The sequence below is a fragment of the Nesoenas mayeri genome (genome assembly GCF_963082525.1).
Source record: "Nesoenas mayeri genome assembly, chromosome: 11".
NCBI classification, from domain to species: Eukaryota; Metazoa; Chordata; class Aves; order Columbiformes; family Columbidae; genus Nesoenas; species Nesoenas mayeri.
The window spans coordinates 840,867-856,960 of NC_137563.1; the positions used below are offsets into that span (position 1 = coordinate 840,867).

The 16,094-nt window shown below is 47.1% G+C and overlaps 1 protein-coding gene across 2 annotated transcripts in view; it reads left to right on the forward strand.

Moving 5' to 3' along the window:
* The window catches only part of MYO5A (myosin VA), a gene marked incomplete at its 5' end in the record, with an annotated part of 80,208 nt that overhangs the window by 15,879 nt on the left and 48,235 nt on the right, over positions 1-16,094 (forward strand). For both annotated transcript variants that reach the window (XM_080351161.1, XM_080351162.1), the window contains 3 exons: positions 1,033-1,177; positions 14,341-14,497; positions 15,862-16,005. In XM_080351161.1, the coding sequence (XP_080207287.1) occupies positions 1,033-1,177; positions 14,341-14,497; positions 15,862-16,005 (446 nt within the window). The remainder of the gene's footprint in view (positions 1-1,032; positions 1,178-14,340; positions 14,498-15,861; positions 16,006-16,094) is intronic.

Below are 16,094 nucleotides of genomic sequence, written 5' to 3' on the forward strand. Positions count from 1 at the left end.
TGCAGACAAGCCTCAGGCGGTGCTGCTGGGGACGGCGTGTGGCTTTGTCTGAAACCCGTGGACCCAGCAGCGCGGGGGTCCCGGTGCTCGCAGCGTGAGGGTCCCGGTGCTCGCAGCGCGGGGTCCCGGTGCTCGCAGCGTGGGGGTCCCGGTGCTCGCAGCGCAGGGTACTGGTGCTCGCAGCATGGGGGTCCCGGTGCTCGCAGCGCGGGGTCCCGGTGCTCGCAGCGTGGGGGTCCCGGTGCTCGCAGCGCGGGGGTCCCGGTGCTCGCAGCGCGGGGGTCCCGGTGCTCGCAGCGCGGGGGTCCCAGTGTTTGCAGCGCGGGGGGAGGACGTTCAGCTGCGGTGGACGAGCTGGGACGTGTACGTTGTGCTGTAAGCTAAGGGCAGCAAAGCCGGCGTGTCAGCCTTATAAACCCAGTCCTTTGGGCATGGGTGTCCGCCTTTCAAAGCGCTCTGTCCGCTCCCATCCTGAGCACAGGATCGTTGCCTCAGAGCTCTGCCTGGAGGAGGAGCCGCATTTGCCTCCGTAATCTGATTCGCACATTAGCCAGGTTAGTTTAAACACCCCACGAAGGTGGTTTTGAGCTAACAGATCTGATTTAGCCCCAAGGAGATTAAAAACGCTTTAATCCACCAAGAGAATTATGGTAACATTATTCTCAACCAGCAGAACTAGAACTGGGGCAGCGATTCGGAGGTGCAGTGCATGTTCCCTGCTTTACAGCGGAGCGGGTGCTGTTTCGTGGGCACTCTTGAATCTGGTCATATCTCGCTTTAGAAAAGGCAGATAGAAAGTAAAACGTTGTTGTTTGTGTGTTTCCTGAAGCAGGGTCAAAGTAAACACTTCTTATACTTTTTGCATGTGAAACTGTGGTCATAATAATAACCTGAGGTTGGTATCAGATCCTCATTTTTCTTTAGTTAACATTTTTAGAAATGTTAAAACAATAACTGGTATTAGAGCCATTTTTTGTTTGTTTAATTTTGAAACAATTATTAATAACTCCTTTTGTTTTGTTTCCTTTGTAGGTATTGTCTTAGTGGCCATAAATCCGTATGAACAGCTGCCTATCTATGGCGAGGATATCATCAACGCCTACAGCGGCCAAAATATGGGGGATATGGACCCACATATCTTCGCGGTGGCTGAAGAAGCCTATAAGCAGATGGCCAGGTTTGTAGACCAAAACGCTTGAATTCGGCATTTTTGTAGAAGGAATAAGATTTAAAATTTCTGGCTGTTGGCCTTCTCTTTAATTTATGAACATATTTAATAATGATTAATTTATGAAATATGTAGCCAGATCTGTCTTTTATCTAGTGTCTTACTACATTTTGCACGAGGATAAGTTGCCTGAGTTAGTGAAGAGTAAAACATTACGAATGCCATGATCACGGTCACTGACAAGTAACAGGAATAACCACAGATCTCATCAATATTTAGGTCTAAAATTACCCCAGTGCTTTATGGGATTGTTGTTTTAATTTGATTAGCAAAACGTGGAGAGGCTTTTTAACCATCGGTGGGTTTTTAAGGAGAACAGTGCCAGGTCCTTAACCGTTCTGTATTTACGTGTGATACTGACAACAGGAAAAAAGGCTCGGCTCAAGGGTGCTATTCTGGGCTCCTGTTGTGCGGTGAAGTCCCCGCTGCGTAATCTGCCCGCGGCCGTTGTTGCGGGGAATTAAGAGGGAGCAGAGGGACGATCGCACCGGGCGCCTGGAAACGCTGTCCCTGCGCACACTGCGGCAGCTGCGCAGGAAATCCTCATTTCTGTAAATAACGCATGAAAACGAACTTGTCACCAAGGGAGTGGTTGTTAGAATCGTCTTCCCCTTCCCCCCACGAGCCCGGCAGTCTGAGGAGCTTTTGCAATATTTGTTTCTAGGATAAAAACCTGTTGGGCTACTGGGTGGTCTATGGTTACCAAGACCTGGTGTTTGCACTGTTTGGCTGCAAGCCATGGGTTTTACTCATTGACAGTACAGCCCATGGTCAAATGAATCAGGTAAAACTGTGGCAGATCTCTGGATGAATTGCGATGGCCCGCAGGCCTTGCTGCAGGAGAGGGAGGCGAGGGGACAGGATTGAAAATGATTGAATGCTCGTCTTTGAAATCAGCTATTTAGTTAAGAATCCATATCAGAGCCAGAATGAGTAAAATGCTCTGTACGCTGTGAAGTTGGTGAACTGCACACATGGATATGGTGATTCATGATACACACGTAATAGATCATTTCAAAAGCGAATGGCAGGGTACAGCGCAGCGTTCCATGACTTGGGGTGATTGCGAAATAGCCAATGGCTCAAAAACGCACCACATCTGCGCTGTTGAATGGCAGAGGTATTGGCCTGACTTCCTTTTTGCTAAGGAAATAGACGTATAGTCTGGTATGGGAATGTAAAGGCAGAACTGTGTTATGGCAGTCACTTCTGCATTGTGTCAGATGGGTCGCTCCGGATCACTGTTGTTTTAAACAGGCTTGCTACTGAAGTCCCTCTAAAAAATCAGAATCTATTAGCCTTGTTTTACATGTGAGGCGCAGTACAGTGACGTGCAGTTATACATCAGTGATGGATGTCATCCAGATTCGCACAAGTTTAGTTCTTGATAGTGCCCGGTGGAAGTAAGAGGCTGTGGGGGGATCTCTGGCTGCAGATTCGCCTCTTGCCTGTGTTGAATCCAAACGGCCGGATCGGTTGTGCTCTGTGTGTCCGTGTGTCCGTGTGTCCGTGGGCTGGAGCCTGTGCCGCGGAGGTGCCGTCTGCCGCCACCCGCAGGCTCTGCCTCCCGAGGAAGACTCGGAGTGTTGGGTAGAGCTTCTGCTGTGCCTTTTCCTTTGTGTTCATTGTTCCGCAGCTCTCGCTGCGCCCTCCGGCCGCGCTGCTGTCCTGAGCACCAATGGAGAGGATGTGGTAGGAGTTCCTTTCTGAAACTAGTGATGAGAAATTGTATAAGCGTGGAAATGATCTTAAACGATCCTTCTGTGTTAATGAATTGATTCCTTAGTGCGCCTACAACATGTTATAAACAATATGTTGTTCTTTGATGAATAGCTGATAGTACTTTCGTAGGTGCAAAATGAAATCTGAGCACGCAATGGAAGTGAAGAGAATTCCGCTACACTGAAGTAACAACCGCATTGTTTATTTACCCTCCCGGTGTTTATTGGCTTTTCTCTCTGTTTATTTTTGTTTCTTGTTTGTTTTTAAGAACTTTTTAATGTCATTTGGACATACTGGGTTTGCTCATTGAATTTCACTTTCTAATGGTGTTTCCAGTTCCTTAATCCCTTGTCCTGCCCTGTAACTTCAGTGATTCTTTCTACACTTGGAACAAATCGTCTTTTACTCCTGAATTATGAAGTTAAAAAAAAGTGTAGATTTACATTTCTGTGGCTGGTTATTTAAAAATGAAAATGAGATCGTCTGTGACTATTTAATTAATGCTTTAAGAATTGCATGGAATAATCATATGGTAGCTACTCATGTGGTATTAATCTGCATTTATGCATGTAATTGGTGGGATTTGTTTTTCTGTTATAGCTAGCTGTTCCTAACTCCATGCTTAAATGAACACTGGGATAATTAGTCGTGATGCTCCTATCTATAAGGCTTCAGTGAGCTCTTGTAAATATTTACCCCCTAGGTATTCTTGTTAATTTATAATGTAATGATTTAGAATGTGTTCTCGACAGCTTCATTCCTTCATCTGCCGTGGCTGAGGAACTCTCCGCGTGCGTGGTTGTAACTAAGTGATCCCCGTGGGCTCTTCAGCCGTAGGAAACGCCCCACGGCAGCGATCGGGAGCCAGGCATTGTACACGGAGTGCTTGCATTGCGTCTTCAGAAAAACACAGCGCAGAGATGTAGGTGGCTGGAATGGCAGGGATGGAGCTCGCGTCTGGCCTGGGCACGGACACTGATATCGGGGCTGGTTGCAGGATAAAGCGGCACGTGGAGGTGCCTTTGCTTGAGAAATGTTCTGCACAGGGAGCGCTGGTGTTGGGCTGTGAGTGGCTGGGAATGCTGGGGCACCCCGTATAGCTCCCCTGGACACCCCGTATAGCTCCCCCGGACACCCCTTACAACCCCCCCGGACACCCCTTACAACCCCCCCGGACACCCCTTACAACCCCCCGGACACCCCTTACAACCCCCCAGACACCCCCGGTGCTCTTTCTGCGGCGGTTCTGGCAGTGGGTTTCGGTGCAGGGTTGGTGGGAAGGAGTGGGGCTCATCTTTACCCTGAGCTGTCAGTCAGATCAGTGACTGTTGTTTGCACCGTAGCTTCTTGTCCTTGTCAGCGTAGAAAACTGTGCACAGCTCTTGTAGGACATACTCATTTTGAATTATTATTATTTTCATCTCCTCTTCCCCCCCTCTCATCTGTATCTTTGTGCCTTTTTCCCTCTCTGTCCATGTCCCGCAGCTCCTCTGCACAGACCGACAGCTTCGCTTCCAGCACCTTTCCTCTGCTGTGCCCAAAATAAGCACTGAACTAGTTTTATAACTGCACTTAAATTGTGTTAGACTTAAGGTTACGTACGCCTCATGGTCGCCAGTAGCTCCCTTGGTTTGGGATCTTGGGATCTCTCGGGATCCTAGACGACCTTTGAAGGTCCCTTCCAACCCAGACTGTCCTATGGTTCTGTGATGCTGTCCCCCATGTTCAGGGTTCCAGCAGAAGGTGTTTGCATGTATCGAACCCTTTGAACTACAGTGCACACCGCTTTTCTAAGTCAGCGTTTCAAATTATGAACAAAAGTGAAGTGAGGTGAAGCATCAGTTGGCAAGTATTTCATTCTTTTTTCTTCCAGAAGCATTACAGCTTTAGTAGGAATGAACCATCAGCAGGTGCAGCTCATTTGCTTTGCAATGTTCAATAGAAGCCTCCATTTTTGCCTGTATGGTTTGCATTAAGAAGAGATGTTGATGATTATACTCTTGAAACTCTTAAGAACTGCATTAATGTATGAGACTTGTGAGTATCAGTTTCCTAACGCTATCAGGGAAAGAAGTTTTAAATCACTCACCCATGATCCCTTCCCCTGCCGAGTGAGGGTATATTGCAGTCATTAAGATAATGTGTGGTTTTATCAGCACTTTGTTGGTCTGGTTTGTTGCATTCTACCTGTGGCTGATGACGGGTACAGCAGAGTTCAGTGCTTTCCGATTTAATAAATTAACTTAGAGATTGGCTTCTGATGAGGAGTTTAAGTTGTCTATCGAAGTGAAAGTAGAATCTGCAAACAGAATCACATACCGGTGAGATCCCTATGAAACTCAATGAATACAAGACAGAAAGCAACAGCGCTTAAAGCATCAGTTTTGCTTTTTCTGTTTGGGCAAAGTACAATGATTTATTCAACGTTAGTGTGGATCTTTTTCATTCAATTGCCTTTAATAAGCAGGCTGCCGCTCTGTTTTGTCAGGTTTTCAGCGTCTGATGGCTCGCAGCTCCAGGGAGGTGGTTTTATTGCTTTTGTTCAAAGGAAGCTGTGGAGCGGGTGTTCCGAGAGCACCGCGCCTGGCCGTCTGCAGGTGCCCCGGGCAGCTCAGGTGATGTCCTCTTATCAGACAGCACATTTGATCGGCTGCTGCTTTGCCTCCGAGTGTCCGACAACGGAGACTGTTGGTCAGGGTGGGGTGATCAACAACCCCTTGTGGAGCTGCTGTGGTGGGCCTGTGCACATACACAACAGCCTTTTGGACCGACGGCTTTGACATGCGACTCCTCAAATGAAATACCTTGGAAAGAGATGGTGTGCTGTTGTTAAAATTAGAATGAAAAGGGAAATTGTCCTTTCTGGTGAAAGCAGATGAATTTGGAACGGTCTCTGACATTTTTTGATGTTGGGGCAAAGGCAGCAGATGGGGTGATCAACTTTACCTCACATCAGGGACCTGTTGTCTGAGCAGTGGTTGTTTTTGGGCAGCAGAAGGGTCGAGCGCGGTGGCAGGGAAGCTGGGGCTCATGCGAGGTGTCCTGCTGGCAGCCCAGCAGTGAGCCTGCCTAAACCACTGCGGGAGCGGGCTCTGACTAATCCTGGCTTAATCACTCGCACAGTGCTGGCTCATCCCTGTGCTCAATCTGCCGTGATGCTGCAGCGTGTGCTGACCTCGCCTTTCCTCGTTGGTGTTTGTCGAGAGACGGTGCTGTTAATTCATTATCTTTTGCCATTTTTACAGTCAGGAGCTGTGTTTCCTGAATACCATTAAAATGGAAAGTGGTGTATCTGCTGTTTTTTAGAGTATTGTGGAATGTTTTTACCGAGCTGTTGTTGAAGAACTTGGGGTGTTTCAGAGTGGCTGAGTTTGCAGCCAGAGCAGACTCGAGAGAATTCGGGTTACATATAATAGTGATATTTCACCTTTGTTGGAAGGTTTCCGTGAGCAGATCTCAAAGTCCTCTACCGAAGAGATCAGTGGCGTTAGTTCTGTTTGCTAAGTTGACACAGACACGAGTGGGAGGGTAGTTTGGTGAGTTCACCAAGGCGGCAAAGCAGGGCATCAGAAATACTGATCCAGTGCCTGATGACTTGATCACTCCAGCTTGACAATAAGCTATGTGAGAATAGAGTATATAATTGATAGTCTATCAGTCAATTGGGTTTCCTTCTAACATGCTCCCAAAGGTAATTTCTCTTCAATACACAGAAATTAAGATGCTACATTGTGCATGCCTTCATTTCCTGCAGCGCTAAGGCGTCTCTGTGCCAGGTAATGTATACTGCATCATAACATTTGCTTTCATGCAAGTCTTTGTGTTTTCCAGGCACTTTACACGCATTCACCGAAGTCTGTCTCCTCTGCTCCTGTATATGGATTTCTGCTGTGTCCCCAGGTCTGTCTCCTCTGCTCCTGTATATGGATTTCTGCTGTGTCCCCAAGTCTGTCTCCTGTGCTCCTGTATATGGATTTCTGCTGTGTCCCCAAGTCTGTCTCCTGTGCTCCTGTATATGGATTTCTGCTGTGTCCCCCGCAGGCAGAGGTGGCAGCGGTGACGGTGACCAGCCCCGAGCTGGTCCCACACAGTGGCTTCCCAGCCCCTGCCCTCTGCTCGGAACATCCGCGTTCCTCCGGTGGCCAAAGGAGACGTCAACGAGAAACGCTGTTAAGTTTAAAAATATGGTTAATCAGGAAGTATATTTAGAAAAGCAGTTAAAGAACATGGTTTGTTGGACTAATGCTTCCTGCCTATCAAAAATGAATGATTTTACAAAGGATCAAATTACCGCTTGGGCAGGAGCAACCGTTGTGACTCAAGGTGAGCGGAACGTGTCTCCGAATTGTTAAGGCGAGGTGTCTGAGAAGACCGGGCTGTGTCAGGTCTGAGCACGTTAGACCCAGGCAGTCGAAATGAAGCGATGGGTGCGGGGTGCGCGGGGGGAGCAGACCCAGCGGTGCGGCTGCTGCTCTGCGCAGGAGTGGCGCCGGCTCCCCTGCGCGGCACTGGTGACTCGCCGCTCTCTTTCCCCCGTCACGTTGGCACAGAATGGTTCAAAGCACTTTAGTCTCTAGTAATAATCCTTAGCGCTCACATGGCGCTGTGGACATTCTGGGTGCTTTATGAAAGTTACCTCGTTAATCCCCGCAACAGTCTTTTGAGGCTGGAGAATAATGATCTGTATCAGGCGACACGTTTTGGGATGTGCCGATACTGGTGAAGGTGGAGGCTTTGGCACTGAACAGCGGGATGGGATGGGTCTGTGGGGAGGAACACTGCGAGGAGGAAACTCAATATGAGAGAAGAGGGGCTCCTCCAGCGCAGCTGACAGCAGAGCACTGGGTGGCATTTACTGGGGCTCCTGGTGGCTTCTCCAGGGGAAGGTGCCGTCCAGGGAGAGGGGCTCAGCGGCTGAGCCGAGAGAATAAAAGGTGACGTGCTTGTGTTATGAAGACAATAGGACGCAGCTGGAAAGTAAGAAGACAAACCGGGGGTGCTTTGCCATCTTAAGGAGGCCAAGAGCCAGATCCAGAAAGGGCAATGGAACTTATTTAGGGCTGCAATGAATTTTGTGATTAAAATAGTTTGTTCAGAAGGCTGATGAAGGGCAAGATGTCCCCTCCTGCCCTCCGTGGGAGAGGGGACGGGAAGGCTGCTCAGACCCACCCGCTGCTGTTCTCAGCTGCTCAGTGAATTCTTATTTATTTCTTTATTGAACAGTTGAATTACCTCTACACGAAAAGCAAATCCTCCTTTGTGGAGCTGCCAGTTTTTATCATGGCTCCAAACAGATGTTTTGTGCCCTGGGCTGGATTTCAAAGGCCTTGGCACCGAGCAGGCGCCGCCCGACCCGCTCAGCCGTGTGTGCTGCCCGAGGGGGCCGAGCGCGCTGCGCCCTCCCCGCTAAACCTGCGGGGCCGGGGGGTTTCACAGCCGCTCTCCTTCCCCTAAGTGTCAATAGCAATTTCGGTCTCTTTTAGCAAAGCAAATAACTGTGACGCTGGGAACATCACACAGGAGCGGAGCAGGACTGGGTGGCCCTGGGAGCAGCCCAGCCGGGGACGGGCTGGCTGAGCGCAGGCTGCTGTGCGTCTGTCCCACGGTGGGACGTGCGTCTGTCCCGCGGTTGGACACACAGTCCCGTGCTCCCTCCAGCCCGCACAGCCGCCCCTTCTTCCGAAATGCCCTCATTAGTGAAACAAGCTGCTGTCCGTGAAGCTCACAAAACATTCGCTGCTCCGGAGAACTCTTAGCTTTGCATTGGTAGCTGATGGAAGCTGATGCCTTTCACTAGGAAAGAGTTTAAAATATTTTCAGTGAAAATTTATTCCGAGACTGATAAGCTGTTTGGAATAGGTGGAGTATTAGGTATATTTCTCTTTTCCTATAACATCAGTAGTTCTAAGTTATCAATGTTCCCAAATAAAGCAGTTAGAATGGTACTTAGCACTTCCACACTGCTTTTATTTTCAGTTCATTGCGTAAACTTCTTTTATTTCATCTTATTGATAAGGAAGTTATTTGGTAACATTTCTGTGCTCTTGTTTCTGTTGCAGCTGCCTCATGGGGGGAGCTGATCTTTGATGAACAGATTTGTTTAGTCGTGCTCTCAGACACGAAGATGTGTGAACGTTCTGACTGCAGATACTATACCGTGGGTTATTTTGGTCATGTGCTGTCAAATATGCAATTGGGATGCTGAGATATTGCGAAAAATAGGATGCTTGCTTAGGTCCGAGTTATGTTTGCATTGCTGGAGACACTTAATCATGTCAGCTGCGTGTATGTACAGGTATCCTCACACAGTTCGCAAGTCTGATTTATAGTGTGGGGTGTAAAACGTGTCACTTAAACTAGGTTTGTGTTGGTGCCTGGTTAGTCCTGCAGCCCTCTGAGTAGGTCCAACAAGCCTTCAAACATGCCAGCATTTCAGAGTGAATCCTCTCTGAGCTTTCAGCAGTGTTATTAGTTGTTAAGTTATTTTCTTGGGCTGGTTTTCAGCTGCAGGATGGCACTTCACTACGTTACTTCTGTGTCTTTGATGGGCATGATGCACATTGATGTTCCTGGTAATGAGGTGTATTCTGAGAGCAGGATCCATCCCAATGGTTCCCTGAGTCACAGGTTCCTTCCCTGAGAGTTTGTGTCGGGTTCTTTGATCATTCAAAATTCACCGTTTTGAAAATGTAAAGCAATTTTAGCCTTACAAATCTACCTTATTGCCGCAGAACTGCAGTACAGGAACAACAGTGAAACAAAGCAGAGCAGGCCGGCACCGCTAGGTTAAATAAGAGCCATTGATCGTGTTCTTGTTCCTGCATTGAAGCGGTAGGAGATTTCAGGATTTGAAACTTGCAGGACCAGGCCGTTAGCAGCAGTTTGTGCTGGTGTGGTTTAGGTAAAAATTGAAACTACCACATGCTATGGGGTCGGTGCCCTCAGCCAGAACCTAAACCTCTTATTCCAAAGGTAAAAGAGAAACCTGCAGCAGCTCCCCACACAAAAATGGCTGCAGGCTTATTGAACCGCTTAGCGCTGGAGCAGCGAGGGACAAGGTGTCCTGGAGGGGGTGGCCTTCGAGTCACCCTGACAAAGAAGCTTCCCTGAGAATGTCAGCACTTTGTCAGTGTCTTCAGCCAAAGAGATGTAGGTGGTTCATGATCAAAGGCAGTGCTAATGCTCTTCCCATCAAAGTGCCCTGTTATTTGGTCTCTTCTTTTCATACTAACAATATCTCTCTGATGTTTTCTGCCGATCTCATCTGTGTCATACGGCATCGAGACTACTCAGCTTTGACGCAGTTAATCACAGGCAAACATTTCCAAGTCATATCAGAATATTTTAAAATCAGCTGATAATGATGCACTTTTGCCCGTTTGAGATGCTAATGGCTTGGGCAGGGATGGATTGATAGGAATATTGAGGCTGATGTCAGCAATCTTATATTCCTTTTGTTTTCCCAGGCTGATGTTTTGTGCTGTGTGTGCTTATATACATCTATTTGACATTATTTGCTGTGGAGTCGTGAGTCTGAAAGACAAGATCAAGTGATACATCCGATGCATCAGTCACAGGAAGCAAAAAAACACAAGAACAGTGTTGTCCTTTGATGATTAAGTTGAATAGCTCTGGGCTTCTTTAATCCCCTCTGAAATGCTTATTGATGGGTTTGTTTCTAACTGTGTTAGTGTTCCTGCTTCAGAGAGGGGTTTCCTATGGGAACAGAGCAAGACGGTGAACAACGGTGTCTGTGGGGATTCTTTCAGTCTGGATGTCCTGGTGATCCTGACCCGTTTGCACAGTTTGCTATGGAAATAGCGGCTGTGGTGCAGTGAGCGGTTCTGGGTTCGGAGGAACCAGCCTGTACTGATCTTAAGGAATTAAAATTGTCTGCAAATTGGCAACTCTGCCTTTGATGTTCGTACCTTTAATGTTTCATTTCTTACACTGTTATTCCTCTCTTGCCTCAGTTTTTCCATTGGCCAACTGAAGTTGTTAAGCACTCCTTTAGATAACAGTTAGTCCTTGGTAATCACTGTAATCAATGACAATCAACCATAGTGACTGGTCAGTGTCGATTTCTATGAAGTACAGAATTCAAAGTTAGTAGCAGCCCATACTATTAGAAGTATTGCACCCAGATACATGCACATCCTCGACAAAGGGGTTTATTACATCTTGAAAACAAGATTATTTTACTCTATTTTCTGGTTTCCTGTGCATTGTCCTTTCACTTGCATTCTGCAGAGCCTTTTGCTGCTCGCCAGCTGTCTCAGCTCGGTTTGCAGCACCAGTGCTGAACTTGGGTTGAAAAGCAGTTTCTTCACTGTTGGATTTTGCAGTGGCTTTTCCCAGCATAAAACCCCCTGCTGGAATGTAGGTTGGTCTCAAGCTTCCAGGAGTGAAGTCAGCTGCATCTCTTCTGGTTTGGCCCTCTGACAGTGAATTTCCTCGTAAACATATTGCCCATTGACAGAATCGTGTAGGTAAGGCAAAATTGTCTTTACAAGTTACCAGCTTGTGCGCGAGTCTGTTTTTGTCCTTTACTGGAATTATGATATGAAAGAGTAGTGGTATTTATTGCTCATTCTGTGGCCACTACTTGTCATAAGGAGTGGAGTTGTGTATGACTTGGGTACAGCATCTGAATGTTACCTTTCAAAACTAGACATCAGCATTACTTTGTGATAGATAACGCTATTTTAAATTATCAACTCCAGAGGTGTAATTTAGACTGACGGCTGCTTATACCAAACCATTACAAATAATTCTCGCCACATTTTATGCCCTATCCACGGTATTTAAATTACATTCTGTTGGGTGGTGGTGGCGTTTTGTTTCGTTAAAGTTTAATGACGTGAAAGAGCCCTGTGCCAAGACCAGCCTGCTGGCGGACGGTCAGCGCAGTGTGTTGGGCTCAGACGATGGACTGAGTGATGTGCTGCTGGGGACAAGGGCGGCTCTGAGCGGGGACTCTGCACACACTGAGCCAGCCCTTTGTGCCTCGCTCTGGCCAGAGCTGCTGCAAACACCAACCCTCACTGCCAAGGAGACGGCAGAGAGCACAGAGCTTCTTCTCTGGGTAAATATGTGAAAAATGCGTGTGTATATGCACGGTAATATGATAACCGATCCCTTTATTCCTGAGCACATGAATGAGTGCTAGGGAGAAGAGTACATCTTCGCACCTTAGGACAAGGGGGAAGGAAACTCCAGGCTGATCAGCAATAGTATTCTTAAGGAGGAATTGTTTCAACCTCATCTTCTCGTTATTGCCTTTGGAAACACGAAGCCCCTCCGGTGCAGCGCTCGGTGTCTCCCAGCACCGCTGGGCCCCCGGGCACCGTCCCCACTCACAGCCGTGTCCCGCGTGTGACAGTCGGAAAAGAGGCACCTTTGCCTCAGGGTTCTTCTCTTGGCAACACTTAGATTTGGTGACACTTTTGCCAGAGGTCTGTAGCACTGAGGTTGTGTTGTTGTGTTTTCTGAAAACCTTCTATACGTTGGGATCTAAGCTAAAAATAAGTTTAATCAGCAGAGGACACATTTCATAGGACTTGAACTTCACAAGTTCATATGTTTAATGATATTTAATACATGAAATGATCTGATGATCTACAAATGAGAAGCTTGTTATGTTCTTGTCCATCTCCTGTGTTAGGCAGCTCCTGAAATTGGGTCAGAAGTTGCATATTTTGTAATTTTGTTGGGTTTTTTTGCTTTGTGAAAGAGCACAGGAGGAGTAAAAGAGCGCGCTGCCAGTCCTACGGAGAGATTGTTCTTGGTTTTTGACTCACTGTAGGATGTGTCTGTGTGGGAGTCATTGGTTATCCCGTTGAAGGCGCGATGTTGCGCCGTTGGTTGGGCTTGTCCCGTGTCCCCAGCTGGGCCGCTGCGCTTCCCCACACGGCTGAGCCGGGACAGCTGGTGCGAGTGAATGCGGGAGCTGCGCTCTACTCACTCACACCTGTCGCATGTGGTAAATGCAAGTCGAGAACGCAACATTAGGTTCCTTTGATGTTCTTAGTGCTTTCCTATTAAACTTAATTACTTGGAATGGCTGCGTGCTGACTTTCCTTTCACCAGCATGTGGAGAACGTGCTGTAGCCAATGCCTTCATGCGGTTAGACAAATCCCACCCTGGCTCCCCCAGAGGTGTGGGACGTGACCAGCGGCTCCGTCAGCAGCACCGAAGGGCGCTGGAATTGTGCTCATATCTGGGGTTCGGGGACGATTTTGAAGATGGGTGACAGCTTGAGAGTAACAACCTGATCTGCAATTCAGCTTCATAATTTCATCAGCAGCTTTTTTTTGCCACCTCAGAAACAGAGCCGCAGATCTCCTGGAGGACCTTTAGACTACAGAAGCCACAAATAGATTTTCCATGCGTATCTCTTCCCCTGCACAGCATTTGCCAGTGGCCTCAGCGGGCGTTTGGAGGCTGTGCAAGCTGCGTTTGTGCTGCCCGAACATGTGTGTCCCTGGGATTCCATTCCCAGTTACTGCGCTGTAAGGGCAGGGGCTTGGTTACACTTGGTGTTCCAGCTCCAGCTCTGAAACACTTTGGGGTAATTTGCTTTCCTTCTTTCTCCACTTTGCGGTGTGTGAGATAGAGTTAAGCTCGCCCAGCTCATAGGAGTATTTTGAAATATCATTCATTTTAACTTCTTTTGCTTTGGAAATGTAAAATACTGTATCAAGTGTGTATGGTCTTTATTTTAAAATATTCAGGCTATAGAAATGTTAATTTCTATTCTTGTTATTTTGTGGTGTGTTTATTAGTCATACAGGTGGGGTTTACGGATAGAGCCCTCTTTGAGACGAGAGTTGTTTCAGTAGAAAATGGGCTTTTTTTGAATGAGAATGCACTAGTTGACAACAAAGGGGTTGTCGTCTTTCCAGAGCTGCTATTTGTGTCCTCAACAGCCCTGCTTGAATTTTTCAGATTCAGACCAATTCTGGGAAAAGCTGGTGATTAGCTCAGAAGGACGAAAGGTTTCTGTTGCTGCCTCTGCTGTTGAGTTCTCTATCTGTAAGATGGCATTAATGATCTTTACTAATGAGCACTGACAATTAGCGGAGCACTTTGCCAGGCTCTGGGTAGACGTAGCTGCAGCAGCTCGTAGTGAATAGTGGTGCCAGGCACTTGCCCACAGCGGGTTCTGCGGAGCAGCTCGGCTGGCTGGCTGGGCCACGCTGCCGCGTCCGTCTGTCCGTCCAGCCAGCCACTCGGGCAGCTCGGTCACTAACAGCCTTCTCGCCGCAACGTGCATTTACGTTATTGCTGTGTTGCTAACATTTATGGTAGAAGGGTTGTTGGAATTGGGGACACAAAAACAAAGTGTCCTTGGAGAACAGCTGGTGATTAATGTGTCTTTGTGTTTCAGAGACGAGCGAAATCAGTCGATCATTGTCAGTGGGGAATCTGGAGCCGGAAAGACGGTCTCTGCTAAATACGCCATGAGGTACTTTGCCACGGTCAGCGGATCTGCCAGTGAAGCCAACGTGGAGGAGAAGGTCTTGGCCTCCAACCCCATCATGGAGGTGAGAGCTGCTGCGCTAGCCCCCTCCTTCCAGCTGCATTTGTGATCCTGGGGCTAGCGTAAGCATTCAATGGAGAGCAATCCGTACTTCTCTTAAGGATCAAAAGATGTAGAATAAATATATTTTTTAAATATGTATTTAATCCATTTACCAAGAGATGCTCTAGGCATCAATTTCATTAGTATTTGGGAAAGACTGAGAGGAGGTGTGAGGTAATGTTTCAGTGTTGTCAGTGCATTTCACATAACAAAGGAATTTTTGTATGAATGCTGCTTTAAATGTACTCAGTGTTGTAACACTGGTGATTCCCAAAGCACCGGCCAAATGCAGGTGCAGAAGACTGCGTGTGGAATTTCCAGAGAGGATTAAAACTTCTGGTCGTGCCCACTGAACATGTGCATCGCACGGTGGGGGCCCGTAGGTTATACTGTGAGGTGGAAGCAGTTGTTCAGTAAAGCAAATGTTCAGTTGTAGGAAGTATCATTCGAGAGGACACACTGAGAAGGCAAAGTTGCATGAGACGCACACGGTTTCTTTCAGAAGGGAAAAACACAACAGAAGTTGTTGTTTGGCCATAATTAGCTCGGAGTGGTGTTTCAGATCTGGATGTTCATGTAACTAACAGTCCCAGAGTCCCAGAGCCGCTGCCCCGAGGGTGCAGGTGCTGGCCATAGCCTGTGAGATAATACCTACAGTTCCCTCCCGCTTCAGGATCTCCGTTCTTCAGAAAGCTCAGGGCACACTGTAACTCTAATGAATGTTGTGGCCAAGCAGAACACATTTCTTAGGCTCAGCTGAATCGGTTTTTGTGTCTTTACCTACATGTGTAGATTCAAGTTGTAGCTGAAGTTGAGAAATGATCCACCAGAGAGAAGCAGTCTTGGAGAGTTCCTGGAGAGCAGCAGCGCGGTCCGTGCTGTTTGCTGGACTATGGGTCTGTGATGAGTAGACTTAACAGAGGTTGCAAGTATATATGCATATAGCTGTACACCTACATATATGAGTATATACAGTGTGAAATAATTGCTATAGTTTTATTAAGTTTTTACTAGAAATCTGGGTGTTTGCGAGCACTTTGTTATACTCTTTAATTCCTTTTAAAAGACTTGAGAGAGCAATCAAGGGTTTTTAGCTGGAAAGCTGGACTGTGTGGAAGTGAAGTCGTTGCTGGGAAGACGAGCTCCTGATCTTGTATCAATGGAATAACCATGTTTTGATGTGACTTGCTGACCAGGTGTCAAATTCTTGGTTATTTTGAAAGCAGGGCAAAGTCAATGTCAAGTGTTTATGAACCATGTAGATGATTAAACAGACGTGTTAATTTCTGAAAGCTGTTTAACCTTTACAATATTCCCTTTTTTCAGTCTATTGGAAATGCCAAAACTACAAGGAATGACAACAGCAGTCGCTTTGGGAAGTACATTGAAATAGGTTTTGATAAGAGATACCGAATCATTGGTGCTAACATGAGAACGTACCTCTTGGAAAAGTCGAGAGTGGTGTTCCAGGTAACACTGATGCAATCTTATTGTTCTGTCTTTGTGTGACTGTGCTAAAAAAGAGCTGTAAAATGTGTTTTAAAAAGGCTGTTTATTTA